This window comes from Polistes dominula, unplaced genomic scaffold (assembly GCF_049000335.1).
Source record: "Polistes dominula isolate Pdom_NZ unplaced genomic scaffold, Pdom_raw_medaka contig_24, whole genome shotgun sequence".
NCBI classification, from domain to species: Eukaryota; Metazoa; Arthropoda; class Insecta; order Hymenoptera; family Vespidae; genus Polistes; species Polistes dominula.
Genome location: NW_028301150.1, coordinates 52,144 through 67,500, shown reverse-complemented (window position 1 = coordinate 67,500; position 15,357 = coordinate 52,144). Strand labels below are relative to the sequence as shown.

The following is a 15,357-nucleotide window of genomic DNA, read 5'->3' as shown; positions in this document are numbered from 1 at the left end:
ATTTCCTCCTCCATTTGTTTTCTTTTCGAAAGAAATATTTTATTAAAACGTAATATCTTCTATGCAGGCAAATATAGCATTATCGTAAATGTTAACAATAACCGTTATCTATTGAAATGTCTTTAGTATAGTGAACGTCATAGAAAAGTTTAGCGTCGAAATAAAATTCAATCGTAGGAATAATATGGGGGAGAGTTTTTTTTATTGAACATTGAACTAATAATTGATGCGGTTAGGGAGATGATAGGTTTAAACGATACGTTAGACCTATGAAAATCAACTGAATAATCGTTATCTTTCCGTCAAGGTGTCGTATGGATCCTTCGATCGTTTATATTATTGTTTATATCGACGACGACGACGACGACGACGACGACGACGACGACGTTGATCGTGGTTTCCCATCTACTGGCAAATTCCACGAACGCGATTGTTTACTTTTCAAATATGTTATATATCTGTAATAATAACGTCATACTACCTTTCAAATGATTTTTCGCGCGATTAATGTAACATAATAGGTCATAGGAAAATAACTAGTAGGATTTCTATGTTTATGCAATAGCGTAGCGAGCTCCAAATAAATAATTATGATTAATGTATTAAAGTGTTATAAAAGATTGCTACTAACTATAAGTGTTGGATAAATAAGTATCGATCCTGCCTCGTCTTGGAACGTGCTGTTTCTGCTCGAAATTACTGTTGGTACGATCGAAGAATCTGAAGCAGTTGAAATTTTGCGGCATTGCGAGTAAAAGAAAGAAAAGAAAAATATTTGAAAGGAAACGATGTAAGACATGACGCGATGCGATGTGTGTGCGTTGCACGCGTCGAGTTTTTCGAGACGACTACTTTATGTTATAGCTCGCTTGCCTTCTGCTGCACTTGGTGCCTTCGAAAATGAAAACTCGCGTATTGCTCGCGTATTGCTCGCGTATTGCTCGCGTATTGCTCGCGTATTACTCGCGTATCACTCGCCACGAGTAATGAGGGCCTCGGTCTCTAAACAAAAACGAACAAAAAAAAAAAAAAAAAAAAAAATAAACGACGTGGGAGTGCTGCGTTAAGTGGCTCTTACGATAATTACCGAAGAAACTTATCCTCCTATACACTGACACATTCGGTTTACAGTAACCACGATTATGATTACATTTTACATTTTTTCCTTTTTCTTCCTTTTCTTCCTTTTCTTCCTTTTTTTCCAAAAAATTTCAAGAAGGTAACAACAACAACAACAAAAGCATAAGAAATGAAATTTCAAATGAAAGTAATTAAGCAAAAATATTTGACAACGGAATTACACCTGCGTATTACATTGTTGTACATACAGTACAACAATCGTTTTGCCTACAAGACTCGGCCATTTTCGAGGTCATCTTATGCTGTCATCCTATGAATCAGTCTTACGCAATTACAAAGATGAGCAAATCGGTTGAGCTTTCAAAATTGATTGGAAACCACTATATCGCATACTCTTCTTTTTGTATTCTTATTGAATTTAGTCAATTCTTTTGGAACTCATTGCCAAAGTCTAATTTCAAATGTGAATCGAAAATCTAGCAAGACCATTGTTTTGTCTAAACGCTAAGCTTCTAACTGTATTTCACTTGAGAAGGAAAAATAATACGTTTGAAATTGATTGTTCGTTGGTTAGCAGAGCACATACCGCGCGTCCGCGTATACGTCGTCCTCGATCGTATACGGTCAAATGGAAATTAGGTCTCGCAAAAAGAGGGAGAGAGAGCGTATCGCGATTTGCTGTCCATCGTGCCATTTCCAAAGCATTTCATTACCTTGCCTATATTTTACATTAATGTAAGATAAGGAAACGAGTACATAAATGAATACCTATGAATACCTATGAATACCTATGAATACCTATGATGATGCACATGTACAACAAATGTATGTTTTATATTTATTTACCAGCTTATGTATTTTTTATTGGAGTCTAGAAAGGAAATGAAAAGTTTAACATAAAGCTAACTTTAGCAAAATTAGTCTTGATGATTTGATTGAAATTTGTGTTGTCTATTTTGAACGAAGGAACGGGATTTTCTTTTAAATCGTTCCTTTACAAATCGATACAAGAGACGATGATATCCGATTATATCGGTGACTCTATTTAACCGAGTAAGTAATAAAGTGACGTCAGTCACAAAAAGAGATTAATCGATCACTGCGATCGCTCACGATGTCTCCAAAGATATCATCATCCATTCCATTAACGCGTCTTCCCCTTCCATCAATGATCGTCCATTCAATTTTTTTCTACAGAATAAAACATTTGATAATATAAATAATATGTTAACGCTAAATAAATCATACAATTGATTTTGACTAATTTATTGAAATTCTAATCATTTGACGTGTCCCAAAAATACTATTTTTCCATTGGCACAACTTAAATTTCAAAATATCGCTTTTAGCTCGATGAAAAAGGGAAATAAGAGAATTATTAATCGCACGTGCCAGCAGCCTACTTGCTTGTTCCTGGCATTAAGGATCCCGCAATTAACGCTTACGGTATTTATCTTTTTCTCCTTGCAGTATATGTACGCGCGAGTACAGTTATATCATTACCAAACAGCTCAAATCTTAATCTCCGAAGAGAGAATCTAGAAATCCTAACAGAAAAATAATTTGGTATCGATAGAAGCAAATTGGCCTTTATAAAGAATTTCTTTCTTTTTTTTTTTTTGTTTTTTTGTTTTTTTCCACAAAAATTAGCAACAACGGAGTTCGAGGAGCGTAGGGGAAAGTAAGAAGAAACTCGTTTCACGTTTTAACTCTTACAACACGGTTTCTTACATAAATAAAATCCAAGGACGGGACAGAGATCGCAACAAAGTGCATACATTCGCCGAACAAGAAGAGAAGGAAGGAATTATATCGGTTATACGTTTCCTCTCTTTTCTCTTTGTCTTGCACGAGCACAGATATACATACATACATGCATGCATAAATACGTATGCACTTGCAAGTACTTTGCTGCTGAACTTTTTGCTAGGGCTTCGTTATGTAATAAACTATTAAGCAGACTCTCGAGCGAGGAAAAAGGGTGGAAGGAAGAAGACTGAAGTGAGGATGTTGCGTGTGAAAGGGATCTGTTTTAAAAGAGGGTTGAAACGCAAAGGAAAGCACACCGAATAGAAGAGAGAGAGAGAGAGAGAGAAAATCTTTTACCTTGTACACAATGAATCATGCAAACTTGCAAAGTTTGCGATTCTTCTGACAATTGATGAAATGAAACATAAAAAAAGAAATCGGTACTTTGTTGTAGCCATATTACCGGGATACTCTAGTTTGCCTGAAAGTACATTTACTCATCGGGGTCCTTGGCCCAAAAGTTTCGGCCGAGCAAGCACAGTGTACATCTCCTATCTTTTCATCTTCTATATTTCTCTTTTATTGTTAGTCTCTTATGCGTCCTGTTTGCGTTCTCGCTCTAAATCTCGCAAGAGCGTGGCCGAATCGCAAAGTCCGTCATACACACACACACACACACACACACACACACACGCGCGCGCTAACTCGAAGAACGTTGTACATACATAACCGAGATACGACATCAAACGATACTACAATTTAATTGACCTTAATTCATTTCGATCGGGTATCTTAATTAATCGGACATTCATTTTAATGAAGTATGTATCGACATCCGAAAAATGATGGATGGAAAAATACAGCTTTTCGCGAATAGGTTGGAAAAAAAAAGAAAGAAAAAAAAAAAAGAAAGAAAAAAAGGTAGTTGTTAAATGGAAAGGAGAGATACTATATAACATATATCGATCTGGTAAGATTGGAGGTAGTACACACCCACTAGCGAGTAAAGACCATTACTAAATGTTACTCATCTAACGAGCCGTGGATGGCTTTTCCAAGATACACTGGCGCGGCTCGTTTACATAAGTTTCCGAGTTAAAAGCTATTTTAAGGGGCCCCCTTCGTCATTTTCTTCTCTCTTTTTTTCTTCGCCTTTATCGGATAAAAGTGGAAGGACGATATACGCTATTTAATTTGTTCTTCAAATGCTAAACCGTTTATGGGATTTCCAATAGAATTTGAGCAAATACCATTACGATCAAAAAGTAAATTGACTTGTTAAATAAAAAACGCAAACTGTTTATTTATTCATCCAAATGAATCTATGTTATCTTCCTTCCTTCTATTACAATAGACTCGTTTATACTCGATTTCTGGTAGAATCGATAAGGGAAAGAAAAAGAGAGGTCTTTAAATTTTCAACGAAGCTGCATAATTGCAAGGTGAGTGATATTCTCTCGGTCGTATAAACGAACCTGTAATTGGATCTAGCCCGTCGTCGTCGTCGTCTTCGTCGTCGTAGTCGTCGTCGTAGTCGTCGTCGTAGTCGTCGTCGTAGTCGTTTCTATCGACCGACGACATACCAACCGGAGCATCGCACACCAAAATAGACCCTCTACCCTCTCTCTCTCTCTCTCCCCCTTCTCTCCCGAGTCCAACGATCTCGCTAATTCGCGAATCTTTCCAAAAAAAAAAAAAAAAAAAACACCCTTGTTTTACGATGAAAAAGCAAAATATACATAAATTATATAATCAATTTATATTACAATTGAAAATCGTTAATAATTCATTTGGAAATATTTAAGCAACGGTTGATGTACATTTATTAATTAATAAACGCACTTATACCTTATGGAATAGTTAGTTCCATATGCCCGGGTATATGCACAAGAGATATTAAGTACAGCAAATCGATGTAATTTTAATCACCGTTATTTCCAATTACTCGGGAGAGTTCAACGCGTCCTAGGATTTGCTTTGATCAAAATGATAGTCCTAATTGTTACTTCCTTTACTACTACTACTACTACTACTACAATCTTCTAATCTTGGAATAATGAAAAACAGTAATGAATTTACATAACTATTCGTGTAATTCGTATGAAATCTCGAAAGAATAAGTTAAAGAAGAGAGAGAGAGAGAGAGAGAGGCAAATAATGAAAGGGACTGGAGTCATTGTATGTACGCGCGTATATTCTATCCGTTTCTATGAACTTCGCGCATCTAGAAATCGTGTGAAAGTGAAAACATCGATTGCATCACAGCAACGAGTAGAAAGAGAGAGAGAGAGAGAGAGAGAGAGAAACATATAAATACATATACGGTAAACGGAAATGACTATGTTTTAGCGAAAAAGCGGGAACAATCAAACATAGTCGATCGATGAGTTCAACAATATACTACGAGGAGTTGCATCTATGTAACTTTCTTTTTACAGGGTACAAACAACAAACCGTATGCAATTGGAATTATTTACAATTATTTAAATTATGATGAATTTTTCTTATTAGAAAGTTCATTTTCCTTGAATAAATAAATGCAACACGTATTGCATGGTAGTAATAAAACGGTAACACAAAGTTGTTCGATGGTTTTATAATGAGTCATCGGTTTTGATGGTGCGTGAAGAAGTGTCAACACAAGTTAGAAGATGAAAAAAGTTCTTTTATAAATGCATTCATTATTTGTGGATATCGAATTATTTGATCTTGATTGATTAACGTAAAGCTCTTAGGAAGTAAGAGAAATCGTTGTAGTAGTAAGTTTTTCATGGCGTGCAGCAGCACCTCGATTTCCATTTTTGTCACGGCAGCCACGTTCGAAATAGCCATCTAATCGCCGCGTGCACTTTCCTCCGCCGAGAATCTAATCACGGTGATGATCGAGAGAGCGCTTTCCATTAAGGCGTAGCCCTCTCTCTCGTTAAACAAACTTTCGATTCGTCGCGAGAAAAACAACAACTATTTTTCTCTTCTCTACTGAACTTCTCTAATGAAACTTTTATTTCAACAAACAAAAAATACAATTAATTGCTAACACATTGATTTTATTTGTCCGCTCGTTCAATCATTGGTGGGGTTGATGGCCTTTGTCAAAACTAACAAAGCTAAAAAAGGTTCCAGTGCAAAGGGTGGTTCGAATCGAAGGGAACGAATATCGTAATGTAAAAGCACGGATATACCATTCGGTACCGTTCGTCTTCGACCACCGTCTTCCTCGAAATCCACCGTTACACTGACACGTGAAACGACGACACATTGTCCGCTATGAAAATACTTTTATACAAGTGTTGTTTGCATGACTTTCCGAATGTTACGCATGTGTACAACGGTCATAATATTCCAAATAAAGAGAATAATTTAACATTATAACGTTATAATTGTAGCATTTTTTCATTCTAATGTAATTATTTAATCGCTCCTGCGCTCAATGCAATGCGCAGTGATGATTTCGAGTAATATACTAGTAAGTAGAGTGTAATATCGTCAAACAAGTTGGAAAGAATTATTTTCACGGTCAGGTTCGTCATACAAATCGCGAAAGAAGAAAACTCACCGAGAAACCATAGGAAGTGATAGATAAGGTGGACTAGAACGAATTAGGTCAACCATGTCTCTGCTGCTGCGTTATCTTTTTACCATTTATTTAACCAATCTCGCTCCCCCTTATTTATTAACTAAAATATTATCAGCAAGTTTTAGCAATTTATTGGTGGGGACAAAAAATATGCGGAAAGTAAGAAGGGTTAAAAATGGCATGGTGGGGGGCAACATGGCATCGCAACGGTAAATAAATAATAAATTTTGGTGAGTTAACATTTGATAATTAGAAAAGGCTAGAAAAATTGGTCCCAGCTAATAATTGAAAAAATCTAACTCTCTGTTTCAGCGAGCGTTACTTACTTACGAACTTTGTTAAGAGACACGAGAAAGAAAAGTAACTAGGCATACGATCGAGCAAAGTCTATATCCAAGGAAGGATCAATGACCCCTTCTCTCTCAGGTAGAGAAGTTCTCTTTAGAGAAAACTGTGTGTTAGCATCGTTCAAAGCTGATCGAGAGTTAGATCGTAGATCGACAATTTTCCCAACGGATCACGAAGCAAGAAAAACAAAAGTGCCAAATGTAATAATAAGAAAATACTAATCCGAGATGTTCGTGAACCCTGAAGGGGGGCGGAGGAAAGAAAGGCGCGCGCGAGCGAGCGAGCGAGCGAGCGAGCGAGCAATCACAATGGCTGCTGTCATGGATACTCCGAGTCTGAGTCACATCGAATTACTCGGCCCCTTCACCTACTAACGGATTTAAGAAGGTCTACAGATCTAGAACGCCTTCTTGTCTAATTTTTCATTTAATAGATATTTGAAAAATCGAAATATCATATAGAAAATGTCTTTTTCTAGCTATTTTCTTCTATATTATCATCATCATCATCGGACGAGATGATTTGACGAAACATGCGGCGGGAACTATGAGGTTTCTGCTCGCACAGAGGCCCTGCCAAACAAGATTACAAGAGCACGGAAGAAATTAAGTTCACTGAAAACATCGATACACTTACTTCAACAATACACTTCAACGATACACTTCAGAGAACAGAGATAAAAAAAGAGGAAAACAACTTTGAAAAAAGGAATGAAGAACAAGCTTCGAATTTGGTTTTTTAAGGAATTCGACGATTAATGACATAGACAAAAATTAATCAAAAAACGAGCTATTTCTATTCGAAAATGGAAAATACTGTAATATATTAAGTGACACCTGTCTGTCTGTCTGTCTGTCTGTGTTGGCTTGCCAACAACGATATTGTCCGAACGCTCCGTGTGCCATGTTATTTCGGGTTCATATAACTACGTAACTACGGACATAACACGCTAACACGTTCAAATATCGTATTCAAATTTCAAATACTCAGAATTACATTGTATAATACTTTAAAACAATATTATTACTTTTCTCTTGCATTTCACTCGACCAATTGTAAAACTATTCGAGACCCGTATTATCGACGGACATAAGTTCGATAGACTATAAAAAGAATCTCTGACCAGGCACCGAATCGAGAATAGAATTGTCATGTGCACCTAGAGGAGCCGCCGGGGGGTTGGAACGTCGATAAAACGACAAGAACGATTATCTCAAATTCAAAGTAACCTAAGGGATATGTATATCTATGACTTTAAAAGAATTTGTAGTAATTATTTGAATATATTTTTGTATTTTGTTTTGTATTAAATTTAATTGTAAAAAAAAAAAAAATGAAAATTGCCGTTTAATAAATAGCAGAGACGCGCAGGTACAATCGCTTAGCGAATTAATTGATACTATACACAATATAATGAAGCGAGCATTTATGCAATAAACAAATTTATGGTTGAGAGTTAATTCAATCAGCAGGGTAGCGCAGTAATTAGAATAGAAAGAATAATATGGTTTGGAGAGGTGAATGGTATAATAGCAGAAAGCGAGGCTCAAAGCGTTTCTCTAACGATCTTGGTCGAACAAAACCACGAACGGTTTGCTACTCAAAGGTACACGAAGCTACACGATTAGTTTTACTAACAAACTATACTCTATTTAATCTAACTCGATATATACTTCTCATAGGAAAAAAACAATAGTATTTTGTTCTCTCTCTTTGATAATTGCAAGCTCTCATGAGAAAGTTCATTGGAAAATTGCAGCTCGAGTTTTCGTTAAAACTACGTTCAAACGTAGTAAATGATAGACACTAATTACAAAGTCACGTATTTGGTGTTTTTAAGTGTGCAATGCTATTGCATTGAAGAGCGAAAAGAAGAGAAGAAACCTTACTGAACGCGATAACGATAAGATCAAGGAGAAATGTAATAAATTTGAATCGAAGGATCAACGATCGATTCCATCAAATAATATGCTTTTTGGATATATAAAAGAATGGGTGCGTAAAGTTCGTCGTACCTTCGTTATCGTGGGCAGGATGCCTTTCCGTCGCGGTGCATCGTCGTCTCGGTCAGCTGCGAGTATACTTTTCCACCACTTTTACCACCACCACCACCACCACTACCACCACCACCACCACCACCACCACTACTAGCGACTACCACTACTACACGTCCTACCTCCTCTCTCACACCAAAGAAGTATCCAATTTTAGCGGGTTGTCTCTGACAAAACGCCGCCGCCGACAACGACGACGACGACGACGCGACGAAGACGACGACGAAGACGACGACGACGACGAAGACGACGACGAGTATGCGCTCACTCGGCCACTTTGCCCAGCAAAATAAACAAAATCAAACGGAAAAAAAGGATTTCGCCAACTCGATGCACTTTAAACGGAGAACCACGTTGCACACGTGTCCATTTTTTTTCTCTATTTTCTTTTCTCCCCCTTCTCCATCCCTGGGAGAAGTATATTTTCTTTCAACGAATTTCTTCTCTAAGAATTCTCTCGAGGTCTCGTTGATGATGCTTGGCGAGAGAAGAGAAACAAACGATGATAACGTCCACTTTCCGTCTGTGACGCGAATGAGATAACCGAGACGAATCGGAAAAGGTGGGGGTAAGGGAAAGGGAGGATCAAGGAAGGAGTACTACAGTGCTGCAGAGTCGAGAGAACAGAGGTGAACGCCAAGCGAAAGAGGAAGGGAAAGGAGAAGGAAGAGAAAGGAAAGAAATGCAGTGGTAGGCGTATTTCGTTCTTTCTCTCGCGTGCGCTTGGAAACAACAAAGAGAGAGAGAGAGAGAGAGAGAGAGAGAGAAAGAGAATATTATAGCGGATGATAATGGAATAAGACAGAGATGGCGATATCCGACAAACGAACGAACGAACGAACGAACGAACGAAATAAAAATGGGCAAAAAAAGAGAAATAGCGAAGGAAAGAGAGAGAGAGAGAGAGAGAGAGAAAGAGAGAGAAGGGGAAGAAAGAAAGAGAGAAATGCGAAACGTGCCGCACGAGTTTCAAGCGACGACTCCCGATTTCTCTTTCTCTCTCTGTCTCTCTCTCTCTCTCTTTCGTGCTTCCGTATGTCGGTCGGAAGGTACCGAAGGGTGGGAGTGAAGGGGGCCGATCCGAAAGTGCGGCGACTCGTCACCTGATTGCAGCTGCCCCCTCCCTCCCTCCCTCCCATGACCACCACACACGTCTTCTTTATCTTTTGATCCTATTTTTGAGTTTTTTTTTTTTTTTTTTAGCGTGAATAAGAGATCCTTCTTCTGGGCGGTTCCATCTTTAATTCAGTATTTTCCTTTTTCTCACCTCTCAAGCGCACTTGTTCCTTTTTCACTTAGTTTCTATTTGTTTATAATATTAGTTGTTACGCGTTTGTGAGTAGATGCGACGTGGTTGGCGGTCCGCGATCATCTGAAAGGTAGGAAGGAAGATGACCTAGCCGCCTTGGGCGCCAACGAGCGACAAATCAGAAAGCGAGTTTCTCTCGCCTCTTACCTAAGTCAACCAATAGATGCGCGCGCTCGCGCACCCACTCTCTCGCGGACAACTACCTACGAGACCTTCTTCTTCTTCTTCTTCTTCTTCTTCATTGCTTGTTTATACTTTGATCGTATTTTTTGGTAACTATTTCAAAGAAATATGTTTGTTCGCGTTACTACCGCCCCCCCCCCCGCCCACTGTTGATAAATTTGTTTGCAAAATTTAGTTGTCTATAAAATCTAAAATAATGCTGTTTATCGGTAAAGAAGAGGGTAAAGAAGAGGAGGACACGTAGTATCGCATGATAGCCGCGCGTACAGGTAGCACCGTATAGCAGTACACGTGGGAATATTGATTCTGCCGCGTCAGCTGTGCTCGCATTCGTTCTCTTTCTCTGTCATTCTTGTAGCACAGCGCGCGAGTTTGCTGCTGCTGCTGCTGCTACTGCTGCTGGTGCTGGTGCTGCTGCTACCCTACCGCACTCTAACCTACATTCACGCGTTCTCCGACATTTCGGTATATACGCTTACGTACACATAAATGTCGTGGATATACTTATTAGAATCCACGCATGCTATTTTTCTCATGACTCATAACATATACTTCTTCTCTTACTTGAGAATTTCTCAACTCGTAATGTAGATGGCACGAACGTGACCATTTTCAAAGGTTCCTTTTAAAAAACAAATTCATTAGAAAGAAAAACAAAAAGACAACATCTACTCGCGTTGATAATTATTTTTAGTAGAAATTGAACAAACGACCGATTAATAGAACTGAAAGATTTTCAGGAGAATCTTTCTCTAGCGATTCTTTTTCATTGTTCACGTTTTCGATATTGCTTTCAGAGTCGATCGAACGGAAAAGGATTATCGATGAGCAAAGTAATATGCCTCGATGATCCCTTTGACACGCAAGGCTGCTGCTGCTGCTGCTACTACTACTGGACGATCGCCGTCGTTGTTTCAACACTTTCGGTCTTTTGTGGAATTACCGATTTTTCTTCGCTTTTTTTCTTCCTTTTGGATACCGCGGGTCAATGATCTACGACGCGACGTTCCTCTCTTTTTTCTTTTTTAATTATAATTCTGTTATAAACTAATGCCGATAAAGTTTAAAAATCACTGCTGTAGAAGATATTACTTTTACCTGTATTTCTGCATTAGAAAGAACTGCTGATTAGAAAGAACTTACTACGGCGTTACTAACCTGTAACAGAAGAAACAAAATCGAGTATTAAAAAATGGCTGCGAATTAGAAATTGAATACAAGCAAAATAATATATAAAATAATATATCATTTTTCGACGTTAATTCTTTTATGTTAATCGCAATTGCAAATAATATTGAAACGCCTCCTCCTCATCGATGTTTTCGTACGATGCGATTTGATCAACAAAATGTCCTTATCTTTAATATTGAAACAAGCAAGTCGATGATTGATATCGAATATCGTATTTATTCTTGATCGATACATTTTCTTCTCGCTAATTTTTCAAACATCAATCATTTCCAATAACAATTTTTCATACGACAATAACGACGTTCAACGACGTTTCATATGTATGCCGATAATTATGATACTAGCTCAACAATAAGTCAATCATTGATTTGACTAACAACAAATTATTTTCATTTAAAAATGATCATAATTAAGATCACATCTATCTTTTAAACATAATTAAAAATAAATAATTATTAATATGAGGAAAACAAAAAAAGAAAAAAAAGAAAAGATTGTCTGCTCTGAAAGTGTTATGAAGGGCCAGAAAGGAGGAGAAGACGATCAGCTGAGTCGGCTCTTGCTCAGTAGATTGATTTTCGGAACAGACTACCCACGTGTATATCGAGATTCCCCTTCATTCTCTCTCCGTCTCCTCTTATTATTCTCTTTTTTTTCTTTTTCATTTTTTCACGAACGACGACGAAACGTGACAATAACGGAGAAACAAAAAGAGAAGAGTAAGTGTGACAGAGTATGAGAAAGAAAGATGTCCTAAGGGCAAAGGGAGAGTCTTATTGATTTTTTACAACATCTGATCCGCGTATAGAGTTAAAGAGTAAGGGAAGAAAGAAGGAGGATAGAATGCAAGTTTGTGCAAAAGGGATAGAGATATTTTTCTTCCACAACCTTCTCTCCCACCCTCTCTCCCACCCTCTCTCCCACCCTCTCTCTCTCTCTCTATCTCGTCTGGCCTTCGTAGTTTCTGCTGTTGGCTCGTACCTGTGTTGTTGCCACGGTAACAGCCTAGATTCGAGAGACTGAAAGGGACTTCGAGATAGACTCTGTGTGTGTGTGAGAAAGAGAGTTCGTGTTGCTCAGCGGTCCCGTCCCTTTGTTCCAGATTTCCGGCGCTGCATCATTCCGTATATCTCGAGATGATCAACCTCCCCTAACACCTCCTTCTCTTTCCCTCCCCCTTTACTCCATCCACCTAACCAGTACTTCAAAAACCTATGTAAATAGTACATATCGTTCAATTCCTACGAATTCCAGATGACTTATCACCCCCTTTTCTTAAATATCTTTTATGAATAGATAAGAGTTTACATTTGATTTCATATCGATTGCGTATTACGCAAGTAAAGTACGTATTAATTGAAGTCGAGACGAGAGGGAGGGAGGGAGGGAGAGAGAGAGAGAGAGAGAAAGAGATAATTGCTTAGCAAAAAACCAGCCGAGCTTCTCCGCTTGCTAACAATTTTTCAGGAGCCTGTTGCTGGAGCAGTTTCTCACCAAATAGTCACGAATGTGAGTTACAAAGAGTCACTTTTGCCAGACAGAACACTCGAAATGAGTGAAAAGAAAGTAAGAAGAAGAGGAAAGATAAGAAGAAGACGCAAAAAAAAAAAAAAAGAACAAGCTTCCAATGGTTTTCCAAATGATCTCGACCTCGAGATCATTGTGGAAAGAAAAACTAAAACCGGAAGTGTCTCTTTTTCTTTGAAAGATATACAGATATACAGAAATAGTAGACAATAAGGATGAAAAAAAGGCAAATCCTTTCTCAGTGACCCTGACCCGTTACAGACGAATGATCATTGATCTGGTTTAGCGATCTACAATAAGAAAAAGAACGCTTCGATGCGGCTGATAAACGACGAAAGTGAAAATGCATGTGAAAATGCATGTGAAAATGCATGTGAAAATGCATGTGAAAATGCATGTGAAAATGCATGTGAGAATACATGAGAAAATCCGGTTTAACACATCTATCTATATGATATGATTTAATAATATCGATTAGTATTGAATTGAAAGAAAGAAGAAATCGGAAGGGAGATAAGCAGATGTTACACCTGTATCCGCAATACGCGTGTACTTGCAAACAAGTTTAGCGAATGCAAAATTTCCTGGGTGTCACGTGACTTTAACGTTCTCGAGAAGAATAACTCGACCTCGTCCTAAATTTCAACTACACGGAATAATCCTTCTTCGTCCTCGTCCTCGTCCTCGTCCTCGCCCTAGCTACCCCCTCCTCCCTCTCCAATTTTCTCCTAGGACAACCCTTTAGAGTTGTGTTGATGTCTGTGAAAAAAGCACAACTCGACAAGGTTTTCCATCGTTTCCTCCACGCTCGGGCACTCTGCCAAACAGGAAGAGAACGTTCTGTACGATAATCCACCCTCCCTTATTCTCTCTACCTCTCTCTCTCTCTCTCTCTCTCTGTGTTTTAATTTTTTGCGCAACGATTAGAATCAAGTTCCTATGAGTTGAAAATCTATAATGCAGCAGTCTTTTCCTTGACAATATATTATATTCATTGTATTCATTAGTTGAGTCGTTTTTTTTTTCTTTTTAATTTGAAAAGAAGATGGGAGTGTGTTTTCGGGAAATAAAAGCAGGTCAAATGAATGAACATATTCGTGTCAATAACATCATCGTTAATCTGACAGAAGGTATCAAAGAAAAAGAAAACGAAAAAGAAAAAGAAAAAGAAAAACATAATAATTTATGATAATGAAGAACGGTGCAGCAGCAGCAACAGCACAGTCGTTCGTCCTGATTAATCTACTTCCGTGACGTAAAACCGTTAAAGCTCGACAGATTGTTAGGTTTTTTTTTTCGCTCTAGATAATAGATGTACATATAAGTGTAATAATCCAAGCCTATGGAAATTGAAGTTGGAAAAATATGTAATATAAAATATTATTAGTCGGTTTGAAGGAAGTGGCGCGAACGTCGGTCGAGTATCGATTACAAAGAATACCGATGGAAGTACCCGGAAGGAATGGAGTTCTAGGTCGTACTGAGCGAACCGAGTCTAACCTACTTTCTTGAAATGCGTTGAATTCCTCGGTTCGGCCCATGCGTTCATGACTAACCACCACCACCACCACCACCACCAACCACTAACCAAATGCTATAGAAAATCAAAAACAATTCATCGCTAATTGTTATGTCTTACTTAGATATTATTGGACAAAACTTAATAAATAAATAAATAAACAAATAAATGAATAAATGAATGGAAAGGTAGTACTAACTGACCTGAAAGGTAGGATTTCGCGCAGGTGATGTACCCGCACATTTGTCCGATCTTGTTCCAGACAGTCTTGAAAAGCTCAGAATTGTACATCGGTAAACAATACCGAGTAACCGATCCTTCTTCCAAAACGGCAAAATTGCCACAATCGTTACAAGGATGTCGTCTCTTACAAATCCAATGCATTCGCACACCCACCACATATACACAAATTTTGTCTACTAATGAAATATTATTATCATTTGAGAATAATAGAAGTTGTTAGAGGAGGGGAAAGTTGACCACGCGCGCTTGAAACGCGCGCTTGAAACGCGCGCGCTAGAAACACGCGCTCGCTCGTAGGCCTCTCATCGTTGATGCGCATAAATAACTAATTTCAATCCTTGACTCTTTATTAAATCTTGCTCTATCGACGTGACCTTCGCGTCATGCGAGTTCTCGTTGCGTCATGAGCACGCAACGGTTGGTTCTCTATCTCTGCTTCAATCTACTTATCATCCATGCACGCATACATGCACATGTACGAACGCGTAGAAACGATCGTGACACCATAATGGACGAAGCTGTTTTACCCGCCCCCGCCGCCTTTCTTTTTCAAACTCTCGTGAAATCGCGTGTGTCT

At 38.3% G+C, this 15,357-nt stretch overlaps 1 protein-coding gene and 1 long non-coding RNA gene across 7 annotated transcripts in view; one reads left to right on the top strand and one right to left on the bottom strand.

Annotated features, from left to right (window-relative positions):
* Positions 1-15,357, bottom strand: part of trc (Serine/threonine-protein kinase tricornered) — a 46,117-nt gene that overhangs the window by 8,100 nt on the left and 22,660 nt on the right. Inside the window, exons 1-2 of one of the 6 annotated variants that reach the window (XM_015326205.2) lie at positions 10,076-10,181; positions 8,770-9,285 (exon numbers count right to left, since the gene is read on the bottom strand). The exons of 3 other annotated variants lie outside the window; for them this stretch is intronic. Coding sequence is in view for 2 of the 3 variants with exons in the window: in XM_015326201.2 (XP_015181687.2) it covers positions 14,741-14,921 (181 nt within the window). In the remaining variant the exon portion in view is untranslated. Of the gene's footprint in view, positions 1-8,769; positions 9,286-10,075; positions 10,182-14,740; positions 14,957-15,357 lie in introns of those variants that run through there. 2 more of the 6 variants (XM_015326201.2, XM_015326200.2) reach the window with 2 other exon arrangements.
* LOC149030760 (uncharacterized) lies at positions 10,315-11,373 on the top strand. The gene is made up of 2 exons (XR_016178374.1): positions 10,315-10,765; positions 11,098-11,373. It is a non-coding gene; the product is annotated as an uncharacterized LOC149030760 (long non-coding RNA).